We start from the raw sequence: 23,562 nt of genomic DNA on the forward strand, positions 1-23,562 counted from the left end.
GATACTGTGATACTGTGAAACACAGTCTTTGCAATATTCCAATATCAGTAACCAGAGTTACTGCTGACTCTAGCAAGTTTTTGTTAAGAGTGTGAGTTTTCATGATGTCTATCTTGATCATGTGAGAGTGAACAGGGCAGAACTGTGTAGTACAACTGTGTAGTTGTGAATCAAAAAACTATCTCTGACCTCTCACTCTTCATTAAAGTTTCTACTTCTTTATCCAAAGCCCAGAGCTGTTTAAAATGTCCTGAGAAAAGGCCACTGGATTTTAACAATGGACAAATTCTATTTTTTTCTGTAGTCTTTTAATCTGAAGTACCTCAAACAATAACCTAGAACTCTGAACCTTGCTGACCATACATTTACCCAGCAATGTTATCACCTCAGGGGTGGGGGGGACTGACAAACCAATGATTTCCAGATCAGGGGAGGAGGATTTTTCAGCCTTAAAGATTGTGCTTTGCAGATGTCAGTATGTCACCTGCATCATTAAGATACTTACGCAGTATCCTCCTAATAGGGCATTAGAAGCATCCTCCTTGCTGACAAGTTAAGGGCTTGTTTTTTGTAATGCAGACTACATAAGGCATGAGATTTGCTCTTGAATTCTTAAGAACTTCCTAAGCATCCTGAGTTTGGTTGGGTTTTAGTAGAAGACCATTCAAACCCAGACAGGATTCCAACAGCCTGAGATGAAAATCATTGAGGTTTGCATATGAAAGCACTTACAAGTGGACTAAATGGTTAGAAAGATGAAATTTTCTGCCAGTTTTACTAGAAGCAGCAACCTGTTGGAGATAGAGATAAGAGAACATATTATCAGTCCATTTAAATGGAAAATAACTATATTGTGCTGCTTTATAAAGAAAGAAAACATTTGCATTCATAAAACAATTCCCAACCCTTGTAATTCGCTACGTTCAGTTTCAACTTCAGAAAGTTTAGAAATTGGCAGTTAAATCAGTTAAACACTATTGACTCTGCCCTGGAGTAAGTAGCTAAAACACCAAATATTCACTTGTGGGTTGTTTGGTGGTTGGTTTTTTTTTTTTTTATTTCTTTTTTTCACAGTTCTCTTAAAATATGTTATTTTTGGCTCAGTGACATTTTGTAAATATTTAAAATCAGAAACCATCTGAATTTTGGCAATACCATTGTACTGTATTCTTTCTACACATGCTGCTTTCCACCCACTTCCCCCCCTAAACAAGTGTCTATCTTGTGTTGTAGAAAAGATGTCTTTCTTCATAAGAATGTGTCCTCATATATTTTGTCTATATTTTGGTCCAGTTATAATGATATTTCTTCAGTGACTAATTGCAACTCTGTTCACAGGCACAGAGACTTGGAAGATTTAATTTACAGAGTATATGATTGCCTTCAAAAGGCCCTGTGCATGTCTTGCAATCTGAAAAATCAGACAGTCCTCTTTTTGCATTGCAGACACTAGAGAGTTTTGTGTGCCTGTAGCCATACTCATAGTAAAGGGCTTCATGGCAGATTGCCAAAGAGCTTGGGATGGGAGGTGGTTGGTATTTTCTTTTTCTACTACTTCTCCTTCTCTGGAGATATTCAAAATCTGCCTGGACATGGTCTTGGGCAGCCTGCTCTGGGTGAACCTGCTTGATCAGGGGGGTTGGACCAGATGATCTTTAGAGGTCCCTTCCAACCCCTACCATCTGTGATTCTGGAATATGTCAACGTCTTGTGCAGAGCTTCCCATGGGCCGTTTGGTGCAGGTGCAAAGTGGTCATAATTTGTAGGGGAGCTTGGTGTGAGGGCTTGGTTGTGTTTTGTACTGTGTATCAGATAGCAAGTAGGAGGGTGGGGGTTTGAACGTGCCATCTGAAAGGGGTAAAACCCAGGGTGCTGTGCAGAAGATGGGGAAAAGGCACCAAAGTAGAATGGAGGAATTTGTCATACTGTGGAGGTTCTATACATCATCTTTGTGTACTCTCAGCAAGTTTGCTGATGACACATAACTGGGAGGAGTGTCTGACACACCAGAAAGCTGTGCTGCCCTTCAGTGAGACCTGGACAGACTGGAGAGCTGGGTAGAGGGAAACCTAGTGAAATTCAACAAGGACAATTGGAGAGTCCTACACCTGGGCAAGAATGCACTGCATGCACTAATACAGCAAGTTAGGGTTTGACCTCCTGGAATGTGGCTCCACCTAAAAGGACTTTGTAGTCCTGGTGGACAGTAAGCTGACCATAAGAGAGCAATATGCCCTTGTGGCCAAAAAGGTCAATGGTATTCTGGGGTTCATTAAGAAGAATGTGGCCAGGAGGTTGAGGAAGACACTCTTGCTCCTCTATTCTGCCCTGGTGAGACCACATCTGGAGTATTGTGTCCAGTTCTGAGCTCCCCAGTTCAAGAGGGACAGGGAACTTCTGGAGCAAGTCCAACACAGGACTCTGAGGATGATTAAGGGACTTGAATATCTCTCTCAAGAGAAGAGGCTGAGAGACTTGGGGATAATTAGCCTGGAGAAGAGAAGGCTGAGAGGGTATCTCACCATTGTTTACAAACACCATAAGGGCAGATGTCAAGAAGAAGGAGCCAGTCTCTTTTCTTTGGTGCACAGTGATAGAACAAGGGACAATTGATACAAACTGTAACACAGGAAGTTCCACCTCAACATGAGGAAAAACTTTACTGTGAGGGTATGGGAGCACTGGAATAGGCTGCTCAGAGAGGTTGTGGAGAGTCTGTCTTGGAGACTTACAGAACCTGCCTTGACATGTTCGTGTGTGGCCTGCCCTAGGTGATCCTGCTTTGGCAGAAGGATTGGACTAGATGATCTCCAGAGGTCTCTTCCAACCTTTACTATTCTGTGCTTCTGTTTGTCCTCTTTATTAATTGTGAAAAATTGAGTCCTATCCTTAAATGGACTTTCAAGACAACATTCCCTATGAGCATGAGGTTTCCTGCAGACTCTACAGAATGAGCTTGTTTTCTTTTTTATATGCCAAGTGCATTTTCAGACAGAACGCGGAGTGGCAGTTCTCTAGCAAGATGGTTTAGTTGCATCCAAAGTCTTGTAAGCACAAGCTTTAGTGGGACAGAGGATGAAAATGCAGTTGAAATGGTGCATACAAATTTTAATTATTTGACCTCTAACTGTAATAAAGTAAAAAGACAATTGCCATATTCTGGATCCAACACATAATTTACATTATGATTTTATATAAAAGATCTGTACAGTATAGGAATGGAGGTAAGTTCTGAAATAACCCACACCATAGGTATGTTTCATCTGTGCATCTTACCTCAGTCTGTGGGTTGAATATTTGAAAGCATTGTAGTGGTTTCAGCTTTTACTCAGCTAGGCAAAGCTTAAAGATTTATGATTTCAGAGATGATGTTTTGTAAAAAGAAAGATAAAAACATCCTCCTCCTTCTTCCCCCCCTGCCGTTTTAGACTTAATGCGTGGTCTTAATATCATGGTCTTAAAGAAGGCACAATTAGAATAATACATAATTTGTATTTTAAACAAGTGCTACTCAAGCATCTTGACATTTGAGTCAGTAGCTAGAATGAGACTTTGGAATTAATTTTTAACTTTACTTGAAAGTTACTGCTTAGGGATGAGGAAATATGAGAGATTGGAGAGCTGTGTTGACCTGTGGATAAACACTGATGTGAGCCAGCCTAACTTTTTGTAGCTGCCATTTCATCTTGGAGGAAGAAATATAAAGTATTCATTAATCATGTTATATTTAAAGATTATTTTTTTAAATCTCTTATGAATGCCTACAGAGTGGTGAGTTCAATATTAACACTGCAGCAACCTTTAGCAGAGAAAATATAAACAATCCCTCAACCAGAACACCAGCTACTCATCTCAGTATTAGAGATTTCTTATGTTCAAATGAGTATCCAAAACAGTGGGAAAGGATGAGTAATTTTAATTAGGTGAAAATATTTCCAGATGTATAGGCGCTGTGATGGAAAACAATTGGTTTTCACTCCCAAGGAGTGTGGGTGGTTTCCATTATTTGTAAAATTCCTACAACAGAGGTTATAGAAAGCTTTCTTTAGATTTTTTACAATTTTCTTTTACAGATATACTTCATAAGAGCTTGCAAATAATTTGACCTTTTATTGTATTTTGCTTTTATTTTATTGTTCCTTTCTTCTTCGTCCTAATTTCCAAGTTCTAAGGCTAAATTGTAGAACATGTTCCTGATGTACTTTCTTCTCTTTCCACTCCACCATAATTTAAGGAATTATGTTGCTGTCACTCATTCAACTGTTGTTATTGCTCGTGGCACACTGAGGGAAAAAAGATAAGGCTAGTGGAATTGCAGGCACTGTACACTGAAGCTATTTCTTAAGCAAAAATGTCATCAAAACTGCTCTGTAGAATCTGTCATAGGAGGAAAGAGATTTTGTTGTTGTTTGTGGGCAGTTTTTTAGTCTTTTGGGGGGGGTTGTGGTTTGGTATTGGGTTGTTTGTTTGGTTGTTTTTCGGTGTGGTTTTTTTTTTTGTTGAGAATTCACACAATTTACAGATGAAGAGGAAGGAAAAGCTGGGTTCGATACTTCAACATTTAGTTGCATAAGGAGTTCTCCTTTCATGCAGATTCCTATTTACTAGTTCATTGTTGTTAAATTGTATCTGCCTTCAATCAAGAGATCACCTTTTGTTCTGTGCAGTGTGTGCCAATCAAAGTCTGTGAGTCATATCAGAGTACCAGAGAAGCATATTTATGTGTCTGGGTGTTCAGGCAAATCACTTACTGAAATAGCAGATACAGAACACTTCAGCTGCCCTGCAGACTGGAATCCCAAATGCTATGCACAGCTCTGAAATTGCATCCATCACTTCTCATATTTCAACATGGACAAGACTTTTGGCCCTCATCCTATTACATCAACTTGGCAATCTCTCCTCTGGCTGCACAGTCATTTCAAGATGAAGAAATGCAAGTTCCCTATTTTCCATTTCACCTTTCCCTGACATCCCCAGTTTAATCTTCCCACTGGTTAGCTCTTGCAAATATGGGCAAAACCACAGTGGAGATACTGTGATTTGTTTAGGCTGGCATCATTATATTACTCAGATAGAAGTTCCCAGAACATAACATTCATATTGAGACCGTGGGAACAAAATGATATTTATAAGCATAGTAAAGCTAAACCTCCTACAAAAGAGAAAAGAGCATCTTTATGCTGACCAATGAATAAATGGGAAGTGGTTGGTGAGATTCACATCTATGTTCAGGTGTAAGAAGTATGGTGATGTGTGGTGTATCCTCTACTTTACAAGTGTCTTTTTCTGTGATCTTTCTGTGTATTTCAGGACCAGATCTCCTAATGTTCAACTGCTGTATTTGAAGGACAGATTGTTCAGAAAAACTTCAAATCTCACACACAGCTTTAGCATAACTGGATTTATCAAAGTGATTAAAATGTAGCAGTTTGGGTTTTGTCTGCAATGTACAGAGCACAAAAGTAATTTTAGACATCTTTTGAAAGCTATTAAATGTTGAGTGCAAGTCCAGTTTTCTCACCTTCCCTTCTATATACCTTTGTGTCTTGGGAAGAGTTGTTTTTCTGGAGCCATTCTCTATATTCAGAGTTTTGCAACTGATGGCAAAAGTATCTGATCCTAATGATGCCTGACAGTTGGAAACACATTAAAAATATGTTGGAAGCTGGTTTTTACTTTGGTGTCTTAATTGGAAAGATGTCTGTAAGTGTTGGTTTTATCATCAGCGAGCTGCAGTACAATAGGCATATCACTTTCGTTTTATATTTGGTTGTAAAGTACGTTGTGGTCTTGTTAGTGGTTTTTGAGAAATAACATTAATACTGGATGTATGTTAAATAATGTCTGTTTAAAGGCAAAATGAGTTAAATAGATGTAAAATGGAAATGAAATTAATTAGGCATACTGTTTCTTTCTAGTGAACAAACACAAGCCCTGGATTGAGACATCGTACCACGGAATCATAACTGAAAACAATGACACTGTAATTTTGGATCCTCCGCTTGTTGCTTTGGATAAAGATGCACCTGTTCCCTATGCAGGTAGGAACAGACAATAGCAGCAGCATTTGAGCTTATGGATTGTGTTATGAAGTTATTAGCATTTGTCAGGGAAACATTTGCCACACAGAGATAATGTAATCTGAAGGATGTGTTTAGAGGCTGCATCTGAATGCTCAGGACACAGCCGTTACTCCACAGACCTTGAGAAATGTTGTCTTTTACATCGAATGTGTCTGCTCATTTGCCATGAAGCAGAAGTGATTATAAACAGCATAATACAGCAGCCTTCCACTATGTATGTGTTTTAAAATGAAAACACAAGAATTTTACTGTTACATTTCAATTTCCTTTCATAGAAACAAGTCATTATAATTGCCTAAACTAATAATTCACAGTTAATGTTCAGTAGTAACAGTTCCTGCTTTCTCTCTTCCTGTTCCACTCCCTGGCTATGGACAAACTATGTGACAAATATTTAAAGTTGCTCAAATCTTCTGTTACTCTCTCAGTGCTTTATAACTGTCAAGACTTGGACAGAAAATTTAATGGAGCTTTTAAAGCTTTTTTTTTTTTTTTTTCTCAGATTGCTGTATGATAGATGTATGTCATATAGAAGTTTTAACTTGTATTAAGTCTATTTTTCATGACAGTTACTCTGTCATATTGTGAGTTCCTTAAGCAGAAAATAGTGCTTCTGTATGTCAAGCAAGTGTTCTCTTAAATTCACAGTTTCACTAAAAATGTTTTTTGAAGGAAAGGGGAAATGTTAAGGCTTGAGAGTTGCTCTGAATGTCCTAAAAAGATGCAGTTGGTAGGTTATAGTTGTTAAAGAATGTTCACCCTTTATAAGGAAAGGAATTAGTGAAGATCGGTTATTACTACCCATTTTCCCCAAAAGCACAATCTGTCATAAACTCCTGCTCTGCAAAACAGGGATTCACCAAAATGTGGGGTTTTTTCTATATTTAACTTCATTTTAATATCAATATTAGTTTGTCACTCATGGTGCCTCACGGTTCTTGGTTGCACAGAACACTTTTCTTCCTCAACCGTATGTGTACTGGGGATGTTCAGAAGAGGGGACTTGGCTAAGTTTAGTGAGAGGTGAAAGCCTCAAATAACATGTATGGATACAGCAGCCTCAGCATGAACCACTTCTGCCTGCTGATCAGTTCCTATGGTATGGAGTTGATTGCTACTGGAGACGTAATCAATGTCCTTGCAAAGATAAGTAGGCAGCCTCTAACTGAGAGGTAACTAATTCTAATCAGAGGTAGTGTACTTCATACAAAGGTGCTCAGGATAAGGTGCCTTTAGCTCAGTTTCTAGCTTTTGAAGGAAACAAAAAAAGTACCTGTTTCCAAATAATTTTTTAGATGCATTCAAGAACTAGCTATATGTTTGGGATGAGGCTTTGAATGATAAACAGTTATCTGTAATGTATTTCAGTACACTTTTTTCCTTTTAGTGGCAACATCCACATACATCTGCAATTTGTTCTTCTAAATCTTTATGGAATAGTGTTGTGTGTACTAAGACAAAATCCTTGCTAAACTAAATGTATCTATGAAATCTCCAAGTGCAGTTCCTTAGGAATGAAGATTGGTTCCTAGTGAAAAAGATGCCCTTTTCATTTTGGTGGGATTTTTCTGTTATTATAAATGGATGGTAGGAAGCAGTTATGGACATTAGAAAGAAGCTATTTACTATGAGAGTGGTGAGACACTGGAACAAGTTGTCCAGAGACGTTGTGGATGCCTCATCCCTGGAAGTGTTTAAGACCAGGCTGGATGAGGCTTTGAGCAATCTGGTGTAGAGGGAGATGTCTCTGCCCATGGCAAGGGTCTTGGAACCAGATGACCATTAAGGTCCATCTTAAGCCATTCTGTGATTTGATGAATGTTCCATCCCATATTTGCTTCTTTTACTTGAATTCTCTTGGAATCCTTACAGGGATGTTAACCACCTATGCTATTTCCTTTGAAGGGCCTGGATTCTTGACCTGTTTGAAAACACCTCTATGTGCTTTCATTCCAAGGGTCTTGTCTTTTTAAATTATTGAACTATTTTCCTATTTCTGTTTTTAATTTCTGCTTTAATACAATGTAACTTTATTTGACTTTGTAATGTCACTAATTTTATTATAGGTCTTTGGTAGAAAACATTCAATTTCTTTGATCCAATTAGTAGGAGAACACTGAAAAGAGGCACAGCCACAGCATTAGCAGTATTCAGTAGCTAGATGTTTAATAGTACTGTAATGTGGAATTTCTTCTATGACTGTTTCATTTAAGTGTGGAGAACTCATTCAATAGTATAATAGATCAATCTTCAATTGTACCAGAGTCAGAGCTCCAACAGTTCCTTTCCCATTACTCTACTGTTATTTGTGGTACTTAGTCCAACTATTGTAGTATTGTACTGATTATTGTATTGTACTGATTACCTTGCTGTTTGCCCTGGTGCACTGGTAGCTTGTGTGTTTCATGCTTGTCACAGAATCACAGAATATATCTGGTTGGAAAATACCTCAATGATTGTCCAGTTAACCCTCAAGCCAGTATAGAATCGTCAACACTAAACCAGGTCCTCATACTGCTTGAACTCCTCCAGGGATGGTGACTCCACTACTACCCTGGGCAGACCATTCCAATGTTTGAGAACCTGTTCAGTGAAGAAGTATATTTTAATATCCAGCCTAAACCTCCCCTGGTGCAGCTTGCAAGCATTTTCCCTAGTCCTGTGGCTTGTTACCAAGAAGGGGCTGGTCCCACCTAAGTGAGCAATCTTTTAGCTCATAACAACTTTGTTACTACGCGCAAAAGCAGAATTAAGTTGGTAAGACACATTTGGTATTCATCGATGATCTTGTCTGCCATCAGTACTTTGGGTTGTTTCCTCTACCCATTCTCAAATTCTTTTCTTCCCCCCACCCCGTTTAAATGTTAGTTGTGCCACAGACTTATTCTAAACTATAAAGCAATTTTTGTTTTCTCTTCTGAACACTTTCACACTGTCCGTAATACCTGTGGGGTTTTGTCATCTTCATGGTTACTAAGGTAAGTCTTTCATTAACAGTCTTGTCTGCCCTTTCTAGTACTACATGCATTATGTTACATGTCAAACCCTTATTCAAGGAGGGATAACAAGAGAAAATTACTGTAATCTGCACTTTTTTCCTCACCTCTGTCTAAAGTTTAAAATCACGGGTGGTGATGGGAGGAAAAGGAATCATTTGTATTGCTTACCCTCTGAACCAGTCTGTAGGAGGACTAACAGGTCTAAATGGGACTGTGAAAATACTGGCTGTCAAATGTGATCAGCCTATTTCATAACTGGAGCATGAAGACTCCCACAAGATGGCTATGAAGGGTCTTTGGTGTCTCTTTATCTTATAGATTTATTGTGATTATTTTATGAACATATTAACTTTCTCTTTTTCACGCAAGTACGTTTTTCAAACCCCTGTTTGTTAAGAAAAGCTTGAAAATGCTGTCATTAAGTGTGAGAAATTATATGACTAGTTTTGCCAAACATCAGTTTTTCAGCTCTTGACCTGAAAGGGATCTTCCTTAATCATGGGGATTGAGTCTTATCTCCTATGAAACCCCATAAAAACCAGGGGCAACTTGAGTAAGTTCAGTGGATTATATTTACATCATAAAGTTTTTCTTCTGCCATAGTAGGGCAAAGAAAGTCGTTTAAGACAGCATGTTACACACACTGGAGTTAAGGTACAACTGATCTTTAAAATAACTGGACTCTCCACAGCAGCCTGGAGCCTTTTACAGGGTATTACAGGAAAAGAAACAAACAAAACCAACCAACCAGAAACACCAAAACAACAACAAGCAAAAACCAAACAGCAAAACCAAAAACCCCAAACCATGAAGAAACTGCAGGACCTGTGGAAACAAGTTATGCCTTCTATCCTTCTCTTCAGTGTTGTGTACATGCACTGTGGGCTTACTTACTATTTGTTTTGGGGAAATCCATTGGAGGAATCTCTGTAAAAGAATGTAATAAAACCCACCCAAAATGAGGCTTCTAACTTTAACCAGACTTGCACCAGTCTGTGTGGTCAGTCATGAAACACAGTCAGCTACCACATGAGACTGGATATCACAGTCAATGACTTTCAGACTTAGGAGTGATTTGGGTAGAAATATGGTGAGATCAGCTAAATCAAATTGAAAATGTTCTCTTTCTGTGATAGCAAGAAGCCCTCACAAAATGCTGCAGGATTTTGGAAGGCTATTTGGAAAGGACATCTGCATTAATAACAGCAACTCCATTTCATCAGCTATGTTGTGCAAAAAATAGATCTGAAACTAACTTTAGGATGTCTCCAGTCAATCCTTCTGCCCAAGGCAGGACCCATTATACCTGTGTCATCCTTGATAAATAGTTTTCTGTCCTAATCTGAAAGATCTATAGTGACAGAGATACAAAGCTTCCTTGGGCAATCCATTCCACGCTTCACCATACTAACTGTTTTTCATGATGCTTAACCTGAACTTTCTGTACTGCAGTTTTAGCCCATTAGTTTTTGTCCTATCCACTATGGCTAGGAAGAGCAGATTATTCTCACTCTTTTTTTCAGCAACAACCTTTTACATTACTCCCTAAAAGCACTGTGCTCATCTCAAACAGCACAGGGATGGGGGAATCTTCATCTACTCTTGTGTTACTGATGCAGACAAGTAGGAGGCAACTTTCAGAACAGTGAGATGACAAATGCCCTTAGCTTAAAATTGAAGAGCCTGACTATATCATTTTTAGGCCAAAACACTTTCCGATGAGTACAGTGTCTAGATAATTTTAGCACAGTGATTTGAGCTCATTAAGTCTTAAACTGCTTGTATGCTCTCGATAGCATTTTAAAAGAGGTCTGCTGTGTGTCTTCATGACTCCAAATAGGCAAGTATCATAGTATCAGTCAGGGTTGGAAGAGACCACAAGGATCATCTAGTTCCAACCCCCCTGCCATGGGCAGGGACACCCCACACTAGATCAGGCTGGCCAGAGCCTCATCCAGCCTGGGCTTAAACACCTCCAGGGACGGGGCCCCATCCACCTCCCTGGACAACCCATTCCAGGGCTTCACCACTCTCATGGTGAAGAACCTCCTCCTCACCTCCAGCCTGAATCTCCCCACCTCCACTTTCATTCCATTCCCCCTAGTCCTATCACTACCTGAGATCCTGTACTCTCTATATTTGAAGCAGCTGCAAACCAGGCTTCCTTTACAGGTGGAGTCCCTGTCTCTACATTTTGGCTGAGCTAAAACCATTGTAAAAGTTGGAGAGACAACAAGAAGCATGTCTGAATATTCCCTGAACTACAAACTGCATCCACAGACCCTTCCAAATCATCTTTGTTATTTTAGCAGTTCAGAGGAGCATGTATTCTCAGCTGCACCACAGCAAATCCAGTAGTTGTCAGTCAACTTACACCCAGGGGCTGAACACAAAATGCCATTTCTCTGCTTCAAACTGCAAAGCTGTCTGGCCGCCTTGTTTATTTTCAGTGATAAGCAGTGCCATTAATAACCAAAAGATTCTTCTTGGGACAATGCAGAAAATATGGAAAATATTTTTCAAATTGTGACTCTGAATGTATTTATGTTTTTTTTTTTAACTCACAGTCAGCCAGACTTCAAACATCCCGTCTGTTTATGATGCCCAGAATTCACCGGTGTAAAATATTATGCATGATCAAAAAATACAAACTGTAATTGAAGCCATGGAGTAATTAAATTGTTTGTAATAAGTCACCTGTTCAATTTTTTATCTTAATAAATGTAGATTTCAAAAATTTAGTGTAGTTTAATCAGTTAAGGCCTATAATCACACAGAAAATAAGCTTTCCACGTTGGTCATAACCAAAGTTAGAGTGGAAATAGATCAATTCCCGGGTGGTTCGTTTTGACCTAAGGGACACTGCTTGTCATCCAGTAAAATTAGAGTGATAAATGCTCCAGTTTCAGATAAAGATTGTACCAAAAAAAAAAAAGAAGAATCACTCTGACAGTGACCTCTGTTGGTTAGTTCTTGAAGTTCAGAGATGAGTGGCTTGAGTGTATGATGGGATTTTTTTATTGGTCTTGAGGTTTTTACCAATTAAGTTTGATTGCTTTCATCATTTTGACAGTGGAGAAATCAAACTAGGCAACATAAAGTGTCTCAAAAGACTAAAGGTTCAAGATTTCAAACTGTTCTAACAGAACTTTCAGTAGCTGCTGAGTGGTCTGTCATTTCAGGAGTAAATGCTTAGGAGGCAAATGAGGCTTTAATGCATGGCCAGTGAATGTAAGTTGCTTCTGGCAGGCAAACCCAGTAATGAATGAGAACATTGAGATAAACTTTATTACACCTAAATATGCTAAATGACTTTAAACTAGAAACTAAGTAAGTAAAGTAACAAAGTAATTATGGTTTGATGATATTCACTTGGGCTTTTAGACTACTTGTGGAACATATTTATGTGAAATAAATGGGAATAGTTCTGAATGGTTTTCTTTATAAGTAAGACTTGATGTTTGGAAAAAAACCATTCATGAGGACAGGGACAGACAGAACCTGGCATTTTGCTGTAGTGAAGTATCATACTAAATAAGTACTTAATTAAAAGTCCACTGGATTAAAACAGGTTATAACTGAAGTTGCTGGGAAAATAGTGTCAGTTGTTAAACTTCTGGGCTGTTCGTAGCACTAACTAAAGAAAAATACAGTTTTTAGTATCTCATTAATGTTGTCATGAGAATCATAGCTGGTGATAGCTAGATGATCCAGTAAAAGAAAACTTTCTTCAAAAATACCTAAAAACAACCAAAACCAGGACAGTGGAAACACCAGTTATAGAATTCTTGCCTCCAAAGTAGCAAAGATCTGTGCCAAATTCTAATGGATTGTATCATAAGAATTATTGTTACCCAGCAGCCCTGTCCATGGCAGGTAAAACTGAGAGGTGGGGTCTTCCTGGACCTTCCTCCTGGTGCACTAAAAACCTCCAGCTTCACCTGCAAGGTTCTAATTGTTGTGAGAGACAGCAATGCAATATAGAGTCACTGACCATTCTAGAAAACAGATGTTTTGTTTGAATTGAATCCAGCATGAAATAACAAAACTGAATGAAATAAAGTGAGGTTAGGCAGCAATACTAACCTCCTTCTCTTAAGCAGTTGTAACTATATTGGGCAAACATTACAGGAAATTCAAAAAAATAGCAGTCTGTACTTCACCATTTTATTCTTTGCAATTATACTGAAAGTCATAAGAATATTATGGCTTTGACCTCAAAAGTGTTTTACTTTTTGTAAGAATGGGTCATGAATTTTAATGCAGGGTTTTTCTTTTCCTCAGTGATCACTGAGCAGTGAATTTTACTTGCAAAGCTAAGTATCCAGGAACAATCAATTTTATTTTTTTTTCCTAAATGCTGTTGCTAATGCTTCAGTAATGGAATCTCAAAGCCCATTCAAAGTATCACTTGTCTATTTATAAAGAAAATACTGAAATGAAATATGCAATAGTACTTTTTGATTCATGAACAATTCTTAATCAATAAAAAAGTCTTTGTGCTGTATCCCAACAAACTCTGGTGAAGGTAACACAGGCTGTGGAAAGCATTGCTGATAAATGCCTCTTTAGAGACATTTCTAAGAAATGGTAAGTGTTGAATCATTAGAACTGAACTCACTGATACTGTAATAATTTTCACTGGCTGTCCATCATGTAAAGAAATTAGCTGCATAGAATGACACCAAGTGCCGGGTTCTGCACATTGGCCACAACAACCCCATGCAGTGCTACAGGCTGGGGTCAGAGTGGCTGGAGAGCAGCCAGGCAGAGAGGGACCTGGGGGTGCTGGTTGATGGTAGGCTGAACATGAGCCTGCAGTGTGCCCAGGTGGACAGGAGGGCCAATGGCATCCTGGCCTGCATCAGGAACAGTGTGGCCAGCAGGAGCAGGGAGGTCATTCTGCCCCTGTACACTGCACTGGTTAGGCCACACCTTGAGTACTGTATCTAGTTCTGGGCCCCTCAGTTTAGGAAGGAGGTTGACTTGCTGGAACGAGTCCACAGAAGGGCAACAAAGTTGGTGAGGGGCTTGGAACACAAGCCCTACGAGGAGAGGCTGAGGGAGCTGGGGTTGCTTAGCCTGGAGAAGAGGAGACTCAGGGGTGACCTTATTGCTCTCTACAACTACCTGAAGGGGGGTTGTAAACAGGCAGAGGTTGGTCTCTTCTCCCAGGCAGCCAGTACCAGAACAAGAGGACACAGTCTCAGGCTGCGCCAGGGGAGGTTTAGGCTGGAGGTCAGGAGGAAGTTTTACACAGAGAGAGTGATTGCCCATTGGAATTGACTGCCCGGGGAGGTGGTTGAGTCACCATCGCTGGAGGTGTTCAGGAGGAGACTTGACAGGGTGCTTGGTTGCCTAGTTTAGTTGGTTGGGTGGTGTTGGATGATAGGTTGGACATGATGGTCTTGAAGGTCTCTTCCAACCTGGTCTGGTCTGGTCTATTCTATTATATTCTATTCTACTTTTCAGTTATATTAATTTATATTTTGCACTGTAAGCAGTGTACCTGAATCTGCAGTTTATTTCCATTACATTTGTGTTTTCAACAAAACATTTTAAAAGCTGTAGAGCATAAGCATGGATCCTACACATTTCAGTAGCTCTCCCAGAATCAGTGATGTTTCCCCAGATGAGTGTTACAGGAAGGACTGCATGGTAGGAAGTATGTAGGATTTTCCTTTCTGTGATATGAAGTGGATTCAAGCACTTCAAAATGGAACATTTGTGATCTGATTACACTCCCAAATTCACATAGGGAATTTGTCAGAAAACTTAAAGTTTTGTTTAGAAGTAGAATTACTATTTGGTAGTAGCAGTCTCATGCTGATTCACAGCATGTGTAATTGAGGTAAATAAATAGTTTCCTCTGAATCCTCTTTTTGGGGGATAAAAAGGATGAGGAATAAATCTCTTAATATCTCTTACTATGAGTGATATACTGAGGGCTACCTGAGGCTTGAACAAGCTCTGATCTTAAAATTCACACTTACCAAGTATGTTTAAGCTGGTGAAAAATGTAATCAAACCCTTCTATAGTTAGACCTCTTTGTCCTTATGCTTGTGATGAACATCATAATCACTCAAGTTCCTATGATTTCAGGTACAAATGAGCATTTTTAAACTTTTATTTGTATAAATGGAGTTATTTGAAAAATTGCTACAGCAAACGTAACTCAAAAGCATGAAGCTGGACAGTGAAGAGAATGCAACAAACAAGAATGATACCTCTTGTTACATAATTTGTTTCTCTGTGTTATTTGGTGTGCAAGAAGTGGTGAATGTGTATTTTTGCTTTCCAAGGGTGCATCAACCTGAGAATTCAAAATCCGTGGCCATCTTTGCTTTCAGTTCTACAATAACAAAAAGGACTCTTGGAGGGAGGGCTGACAGAAGTCATCTGAGGGCTCAAGTGAAGGAATAAACAATTATTCTGAGTCAGAGAGTGCAGCTTCCACTCTAATACCAATCTTCACACTCTCTTCATGGTACCTCCATTAATTCAATTACCCCTATCTCCCTCAGAAAAATATTTCCTTCTTTGTGTGTGTTCATGTGTTGTCATATTCTTAGGCGGGGGATGATGAGTTTTTCAAAATGACTTTTTAAGGCATGAGTGTTATTTATGCAGACAGGAAAAATAATTTATAATACCAAGAAGTGTTAGTAACATGACAAGCAGCCTTGGAATTTTACCACTTAGAGGTTTACTGCAACAAAATTGGCACTCGAGGATTCCAGTTGGCTTTAAAAAAAGCCATCAGTATGCTGAATTAGTTGGGAAATGTCACGCTGAGATGTATTTCTCAGAATGAAACTACATGAGTTCATGTGAGGCAGCAGAGACACATCACTTGCTTGAGATGGTTTCTAAACATTATAAACATTTTAAATGAACAGCCTAAATAGGTAATTATTTAAGCTTTAGAGTCCCTTTACTGGTCAGCAGTTCTTTTCCGGAAAGAACAATAGAGAAGCACTAGTTTCTCTTAAACCTGCTACTTTCCACTCACAGCTCAGAAATTATATTTCTGGACTAGAATAAACTCAATAACCTGTAAGCACTGTTGCTCCCTTCACTGACTAGGGCAGCCTAAAAAATGCATGTGATAATACTTTTGTGAAGCAAAAGGGGATAGGAGGATATAAAGAATTCAAACTCTGGACAGGTATTTTAGGACATCGATTTTCTGCTCAGTTCTCCTGCTTCTGGCTGTGTAAAATGGATCAAACCAATTTGTTCACTTGGCCAAGGCTGTCCTCCACTCTGTCTCTTCTGTGTGTTTAGACTATAACACACACACAAATCTCCTAAGTGCTTTTGTCTCACTGACTATGCAGCACTGAGCACAGCCTCCATGTTGCAACACCAGGGACAATCTGCAGTTCTTAGGTGTCACTGCTTTCTGTTCTATAATATTTTATTATATAGGTATGTAGCATGTTTGTAGTAGATGCTAACTGGATTAGTGTGGATGTTGAATCTGAGCTAACAGTCCTGCTAGAGGTGTGCATCAATATGATTACACATCTCTGTGGCTGTCACACCAGCTCTGAACCAGTAAGGCAAATGCATTACTGAGACATTGCAGAGTCAGAGACAAGACACAAAAGGAAAATACTGGTACATAGTGGAGTGGGACAAAGAGTCAGGAAAATGTGTCCTTACAAAAGGAATGCAGTTGACACAGGATGTATTGTGTAGATATGATTAAGATTTTTTCTTAACATTAACAAAACCCCAAACTGCAATTTATTGAGTGTTTAGTCTCGGGATTCTGTTTTGTGAAGATGAAACTAAATGTGTTCTTTTCCTTTTTCCATTAAAATGTGGAATATGCTAGATATGTTTGTGATTGGAAGATCTGTATTTGATCTTGGCTGTTACAGGTGTAATATCAAGTGATAAAATGTCCAGTTATTTATGACAAAAACATAGCACATGATACAAATATTTTCTTAATTGTGTTGCAGGCATAGGGAAAAGTTGTTAAGATGCTGTGGTCTGTATCCCACTGAGACACAGTGAGGCAGCAAGGAGAAGTTGAAAGAAATATTGCAAGGATTTGCTGGGTTTTCTATGGAGACATATTAAGAACAACAGGGCTAATATAACATCTAGGTTTTGCTGGGATTACATTGCTGGAATTTAGTTATAACAAGCTTCAAGGGACCTGAAAAAAATTAATTGCTGACATTTTCAGATATCTGCTAATCCAGAGAGGCTGAATGGCTTTGATGTAGCTACAGTACATGGAAATACCAGACATAGTCAAGTACATCTGATATGTTCTATTGTCAGGATCCTTATTTCAGCTGTTACATAGTTACCGTTACTCTTCATACACTAAGCATGAGAAGGAGCTTGATTATTTGTTGTGGTGTTGCATCTTGCATTTACTCTCTGTATAAAAGAGAGTTGGTTTGAAAAACAAAATAAATTCTTCTCTCATTAGGTATTCTGCTCCACAGATTATATAGCCACTTCAGGGAACTGGCCTTTGCAGGTAAAATATAGTACATGACTAGACTCTTGAGATTTGCTTTTCTTCTTTCTTATTTTTCTACTTCAATCTTTGTTTCATTATAGACTGTTCTTTTTAATCTGTCTTTCTTGGATGAAATAAATTCCTTAACTGTGCTGTGCAAATTTGGTACAACATGAAATTCAAGGAGCAGATACAAAATGGAAGTCAGCTCATGGCTGTAGTAATCACAATTTAGCCATGATTTGCAAAATAGTGCCTAAATATTAATCCACGGAAGCAGAGAGGCCTGTTTTTATAAGTCATCATAGTGAGGCAGATCAGGTGGTTGCAATTCTTGCCCATGGCAAGCAGCTGAGAGAACTGGGCTTGTTCATCCTGGAAAATAGACAATTTTGGGGGAACAAAACAGTAGCTGCCTGGCACCTATGAGGAAGGTATTGAAAAGATGATGCCAGGCTCTTCAAGGTGGTGGGTGGGGAGGACACATGAGCTTGTTGTAATGCTGCTTCAAGAAGATAGTGTGCTTGCTTTCCATGGATGTGAAGAGAATGTATGGCAATGACAGGACCACTTGATAACAGAAAGGAAACAGAGGATCCCTGTAGCAGTGATCTGGCAATGTTCTTTATCTGCATGTTTATTCCCAACTGACTCAGAGAAGAGAGCAGGTTTCACTCTAGTTTAAACCTTGTAGTGTGAAGCAATACTTTTACTTAAAAATAAATTACTTCTGAAAATGATCCTCTATATAACCTGTTCTTTCCACTTTGAACTGCTATGGCTGTGTAGGATACAAACAAAATGGAGACCTACAAAACGTTTGTGATAAAAATTCCTAATATACATTGTTTACCTTCACATGGTTGCTGAGCCAAAAATGTTCTCTAAGTGTATTTTACACATATAAAATTGAGAAGAAAGTACACTTAAGATAGCTGGCAGCAGACTGGCTCTTACAGTTCACTCTTACAGCAAAATGAGCAGGCTGTATTGTGTGAACACCTTGGCAGCAGTTCATGTCCAGATTGTATTATCTTGTATAGCAGTTCTGTGTTGACTGTAATCACATAATAGTCATGAAAGGCCACATGTCCCTTGTGAACCCTGACAGAATATATCAAGTAAGTACTCTTTTATTTGTTACTCTCTCTGTGTTTTTTAAGAGTGCATCAAAAAGAGACACTAATATCAGACCTTGCAGTATTTTTACATAACAGCTTAATATATGTGCAGTTGATACAGTTAGACATGCTAAAATATTTAAAATAGTCTTTAAATAGCTGAATAATATTTTATGAATTGAGGGTGGGCAATATAGCTTCTTCTTATGGGGACTTAATCTCTCAGTGTGACTTAATTTTCTGGTTAATTGTTGTGAACAAATTTTCAGAGGAGAGGCTGTAATGAAAAAAGAGTGATAGGGATTCAAACTTGTCGTGCTGTTGGACATCTGTCTTTGTTTCAGATTAATTGCAAGATATTAGTTTACTTTTAATTATAAACAGCTTTTCAAAAGAATTTCTTTATTACCTCTTGGATTGTGTTAATATTCAGTTGATCTCCAGTTATTACAGAATATTAACTGACAGCAGAACAGAAGTTTAAAAAACCAAGAAAAACAAAACCCCCAAAAACCCAACAACAAACCACCAAACAAAACCCCAGCAAGAACAAAACCCCCACAGAACACCCCCAAATCAAAGACATATATATATATATACAAACTAAAACAAGCAACCCAAACCAAAACCAAGCAAGCTTTGTAATCTTACCCCTGGGACTTTGACTTAATTTGTTATTTTTTGTTTTTCAATTAAAAGCAGAAGGAAAAATATAGTATTTTTGCTTCAGTCATAAGTGTAGTTCCCAGAGCTGTTCAGACTAGCTTCATACCTGCTCTTCAGGGAACTGAGTCATATTTTGAGCATGTGGGTTGATAAAAATTTTTTATCTAATTTTGCTCAGTCTGTTTTGCTGATATTTTTTTTTTCTTAATTTACTTTAAGATTTAGCCATAAACTACCTAAAGATATAAAATCTTCTAGCCCAAAACTGCTGACCAGGTTTGAGGAACTGTGTGAACACTGTTGCCTAATCTACAACTGCATTTTTCACTGAGCACACTGTTTGTTCTATACTTTTTGTGTTTCATGGGCAGGGATTTTATGCTAAGCTTCTTCAATGGCTGCTGAAAACTAACTTTATTTTTTTTGACCTGGCATAAGCATCTTTCTTTCTATGACCAGTACAAGGTTTTGGAGGTATTTTTTATAGTACTGTGTTTACAAATAGATGGTTAAAAAGAGAGAAGTTGCACAGATCTGGGTAGATTATGTTGAGTCACTGTGAGTGATACTCTTATACCAAGCTGTCACTATTACTCATTTTTATTATCTGTTTAATTTTGCAAATTAGGAGAGGGATGAATGAACTTCAGTGATAATGTTATTGAACTAATGGAGACACAGACAATGAAATAACTCAATTACTGCTGTGCAATTATTATATCAAATGCATATATTCATATGCATAATGATGCAATACTCTAAAGAAAGATGAGATATTCCTTTGTTCCATGTCAAATCATACAAGCCTTTCTTTTGAAAGACAGCATTCTTGGGTTGCAGTGACACCTGAATGTCATCTAAGTGCCCACTGGCTTGGGTTACTGGTTAAAATTGCTGTCTAAAACTGTACAAGTAAAATGCCACTATAACACTTAAAATACGTTCCCAAGTAACTTGTGTCAAAGTTCCAAAAGGATATAAACCCCTACCCTGTCTAAGAATATTAATTTATACCAAATCTATTGTATTTTAAAATAAAAAGCTAAAGAAGGACACAATTGGAAATACCTAGCCTTATTCTGGATGTCTGGAGAATCTCTTAGATTCTTCACTGATTGGGTTCTTTGTCACTGACACTAGACTAGCACATAGGGATTTTGTTCAGTAATTTGGAAATAGCTGCTTCATATCTATGTGAAGTCTGAGAGTTCTTTATTAAATGGATCAATTCTTTGTAGTATTTTAAATTTAACCAATTTTTTGACAATGGGACTGTGTCCTCTTGTTCCAGGCAGCCAGTACCAGAACAAGAGGACACAGTCTCAGGCTGCGCCACGGGAGGTTTAGGTTGGATGTTAGGTAGAAGTTCTATACAGAAAGAGTGATTGCCCATTGGAATGGGCTGCCCAAGGAGGTGGTGGAGTCGCTGTCATTGGAGGTGTTCAGGAGGAGACTTGATGGGGTGCTTGGTGCCATGGGTTAGCTGTTTGGGTGGGTTGGATTGGTTGATGGGTTGGACGTGATGATCTTGAAGGTCTCTTCCAACCTGGTTTGTTTTATTCTAAATAAAGGAAGAAGCTCCATGGGCAGAGTGGCAAAGGTAGCCTCTCAAGCTACCTAAATTTGAATGTTCTGATTAGTCACCAGTGTTTTCAGAATCAAGTGGACTGGATTGAGAAAAGATAAGCTTTAGTTATGGAGACACTGGGAACTTGAGTTAAGATTATATATTTTCATGATACTGCTATCTATATGAAATTGGTAAGAGGTCTGTCTATATTTTTTATATATTTTATATATATATTATATTATATTTTATATATTTTATATATATTTTTATACTTGACATTCATGGAACATTTAATTATGTTTTAATAAAAATTTATAAAGTCAAACAGGGTTTTAGAAATGCCTTGGAAATGCTTAATTCAGCAGAGACAGACATAAATGTTAAGCACAAATATTTATTGTTCCTGATTTGACTCAGTAGCTATTCACATTAAAAGTGTTCTGTGGATTTACCTGAAAGGCCCATGTGTAAGGCAAATAGAGACGAAAATGTTTTGTGTGAAGAGTGTAGAGAGAAAAATCCATGCAAATTTTCTGTATGACATGACTCTTATTACAAAGCCACTTTATATTAAGAATGAGGGATAATTATATATTCTAAGTAAACATGGTAACTTTTCCACTGCTGTATTACTGTATGAGCAATAGCATAACCCAGAGCTTTGTTAAAACAGAAGAATCTGTTATAAACTGATAAGTGAAGTAGGAGGTTGACTCAGGATTGATAGTTGGGTCACAGACATCTTTCAGGCAGGAATTGCTTGCTAAGAACAAGCCAGGAGGTTTTTGTGAAGTGCACTCTGTTGTTCTGTATCTGCTCCCAGTGGAGACAATTTCAGGTTTTTGGAGTTTTATTCCCTTCTCTGTCATGAGAGGAGGGCCTAACAAAAATGTGTTAGGCTTCAGAATTTGATGAGAAAACAGAATGCATAATTTGCGTTAGACCTTTGCAGGATTACACACTGTGCTATCGCACTGGTGCTGCAGAGCCCTTCTTATCATCTGCTCTTGCTGTGATAGTGTCGAACACTGGAGCTGCCTCAGCTGATGTTCATTTAGGAGAACATGCCAGTGTGTTTAAATTGTGTGAAATCTTCAACCAATACCAGTTAGGCACCTTCAGTCAGCGTTTTGATGCCCTAATCTTTTTATTTGGATAGTTGCTGTCTTTCTCTGTTTCTTGCTCTCTCTCCAACTCACCCCCACTTGCCCTTCGGGCATCTAATGGATTGTAAATTGGTTTGCTTTTATATGCCTTTCTATGACATTGAACTTACAGAATCATAGAATCATTTTGGTTGGAAAAGATCTTTAAGAACATTGAGTCCACCCATTATCTAACCCTACCAAGTCTGGTGCTAAACCATGCCCCTCAGTACAACATCTGTGTCTTTTAAGGACCTCTAAGGATGGTGATTCAACTGCCTTCCTGGGGAGCCTATTGTGGTGTTTGAAAACCTTTTCAGGGAAGAAGTTTCTTATACTGTTCAACCTAAAACTCTCCGGATACAACCTGAGGACTTCTAGTGATAGGATGAGAGAGAATGGCCTTCAGCTTGAGGAGGGTAGATTTTGACTATAGATATTAGAGAGAAATTATTTACCATGAGGGTGGAACAGGTTGCCCAGAGAGACCATGAATGTCCTCTCCTCAGAGGTTTTCAAGGCCAGGTTGGATGAAGCCTTGAACAACCTGGTCTAGTGGAAGGTGTCCCTGTCCATGGTAGAGGGTTTGTAACTGCATGATTTTCAAGGTCCTTTCCAACCTAAACCATTCCATGAATGTATGAACCAATGAATTTGTTACATGGGAGGAAAGACCAACCCCCTCCTCACCTCCTTTCAGGGAGTTGCATAGAGCAAGAAGGTTTCCCCTCAGGCTCCTTTTCTCCAGGCTGAACAACCCCAATTCCCTCAGCTGCTCCTCACAAGACCCGTTCTCTAGACTGTTCACCAGCTTTGCTGCTTTTCTCTGGACCTGCTCCAGAACCTCAAGGTTCTTCTTGGAGTGAGGGCCCAAAATTGGATTTGTGAGGTTGTTACTGGAAACCCAAGATGGAGTGAATATCTCTAGCATTGGTAGGGATGTTAAGAGACATTTGTGATGCACAATATTTATGAAACTTCTGTTGCATAATATCATCTTATGGGCACAACCTGCATGTGCATTTTGCACACACACAAACACTTGTGTTACACTATTTTTGTACTGAAGAATTCCACATCACAGATCAGTTCTCCTCAGTTTTAGCATCGTATCATATGTTAAGAAATTATAATCATATATAGAAAATAATATGAAGAGAAAAATAACAAATTCTGCAAAGTTACTAGGTTTTAGTTACCTGACTGAATTTGACTCCAGTTTATTGGTGTACAATTAGCATGGTGATAGAACTACTGCAAAACAGACTTACATTATCTGTGAGTATCTGTGAGGAGTTGAAAGTTTAAATTTCTGATTTTTCCTTGATTTTTTTTTACAAAAATCACATTGTCACATTGCATTATAATTTATTTGCCTTTTCACATTAGCTTTTAAACAACAGGAAAGATATTTTGGATGAATGGATGAGAGCAGTTACCAGCCTGTTACAGAAATTCATCTCTACAAGTAAAAGATTTTAATTAG

At 38.4% G+C, this 23,562-nt stretch overlaps 1 protein-coding gene across 1 annotated transcript in view; it reads left to right on the forward strand.

The window, feature by feature from the left end:
- The window catches only part of CLSTN2 (calsyntenin 2), a 374,895-nt gene that overhangs the window by 149,615 nt on the left and 201,718 nt on the right, over window positions 1-23,562 (forward strand). The window contains exon 2 of the mRNA XM_068145467.1: window positions 5,922-6,044. Coding sequence (XP_068001568.1) covers window positions 5,922-6,044 — 123 coding nt within the window. The remainder of the gene's footprint in view (window positions 1-5,921; window positions 6,045-23,562) is intronic.

This window comes from Melanerpes formicivorus, unplaced genomic scaffold (assembly GCF_026170545.1).
Source record: "Melanerpes formicivorus ecotype bairdi unplaced genomic scaffold, bMelFor1.0.p_v2 SCAF_12, whole genome shotgun sequence".
NCBI classification, from domain to species: domain Eukaryota; kingdom Metazoa; phylum Chordata; class Aves; order Piciformes; family Picidae; genus Melanerpes; species Melanerpes formicivorus.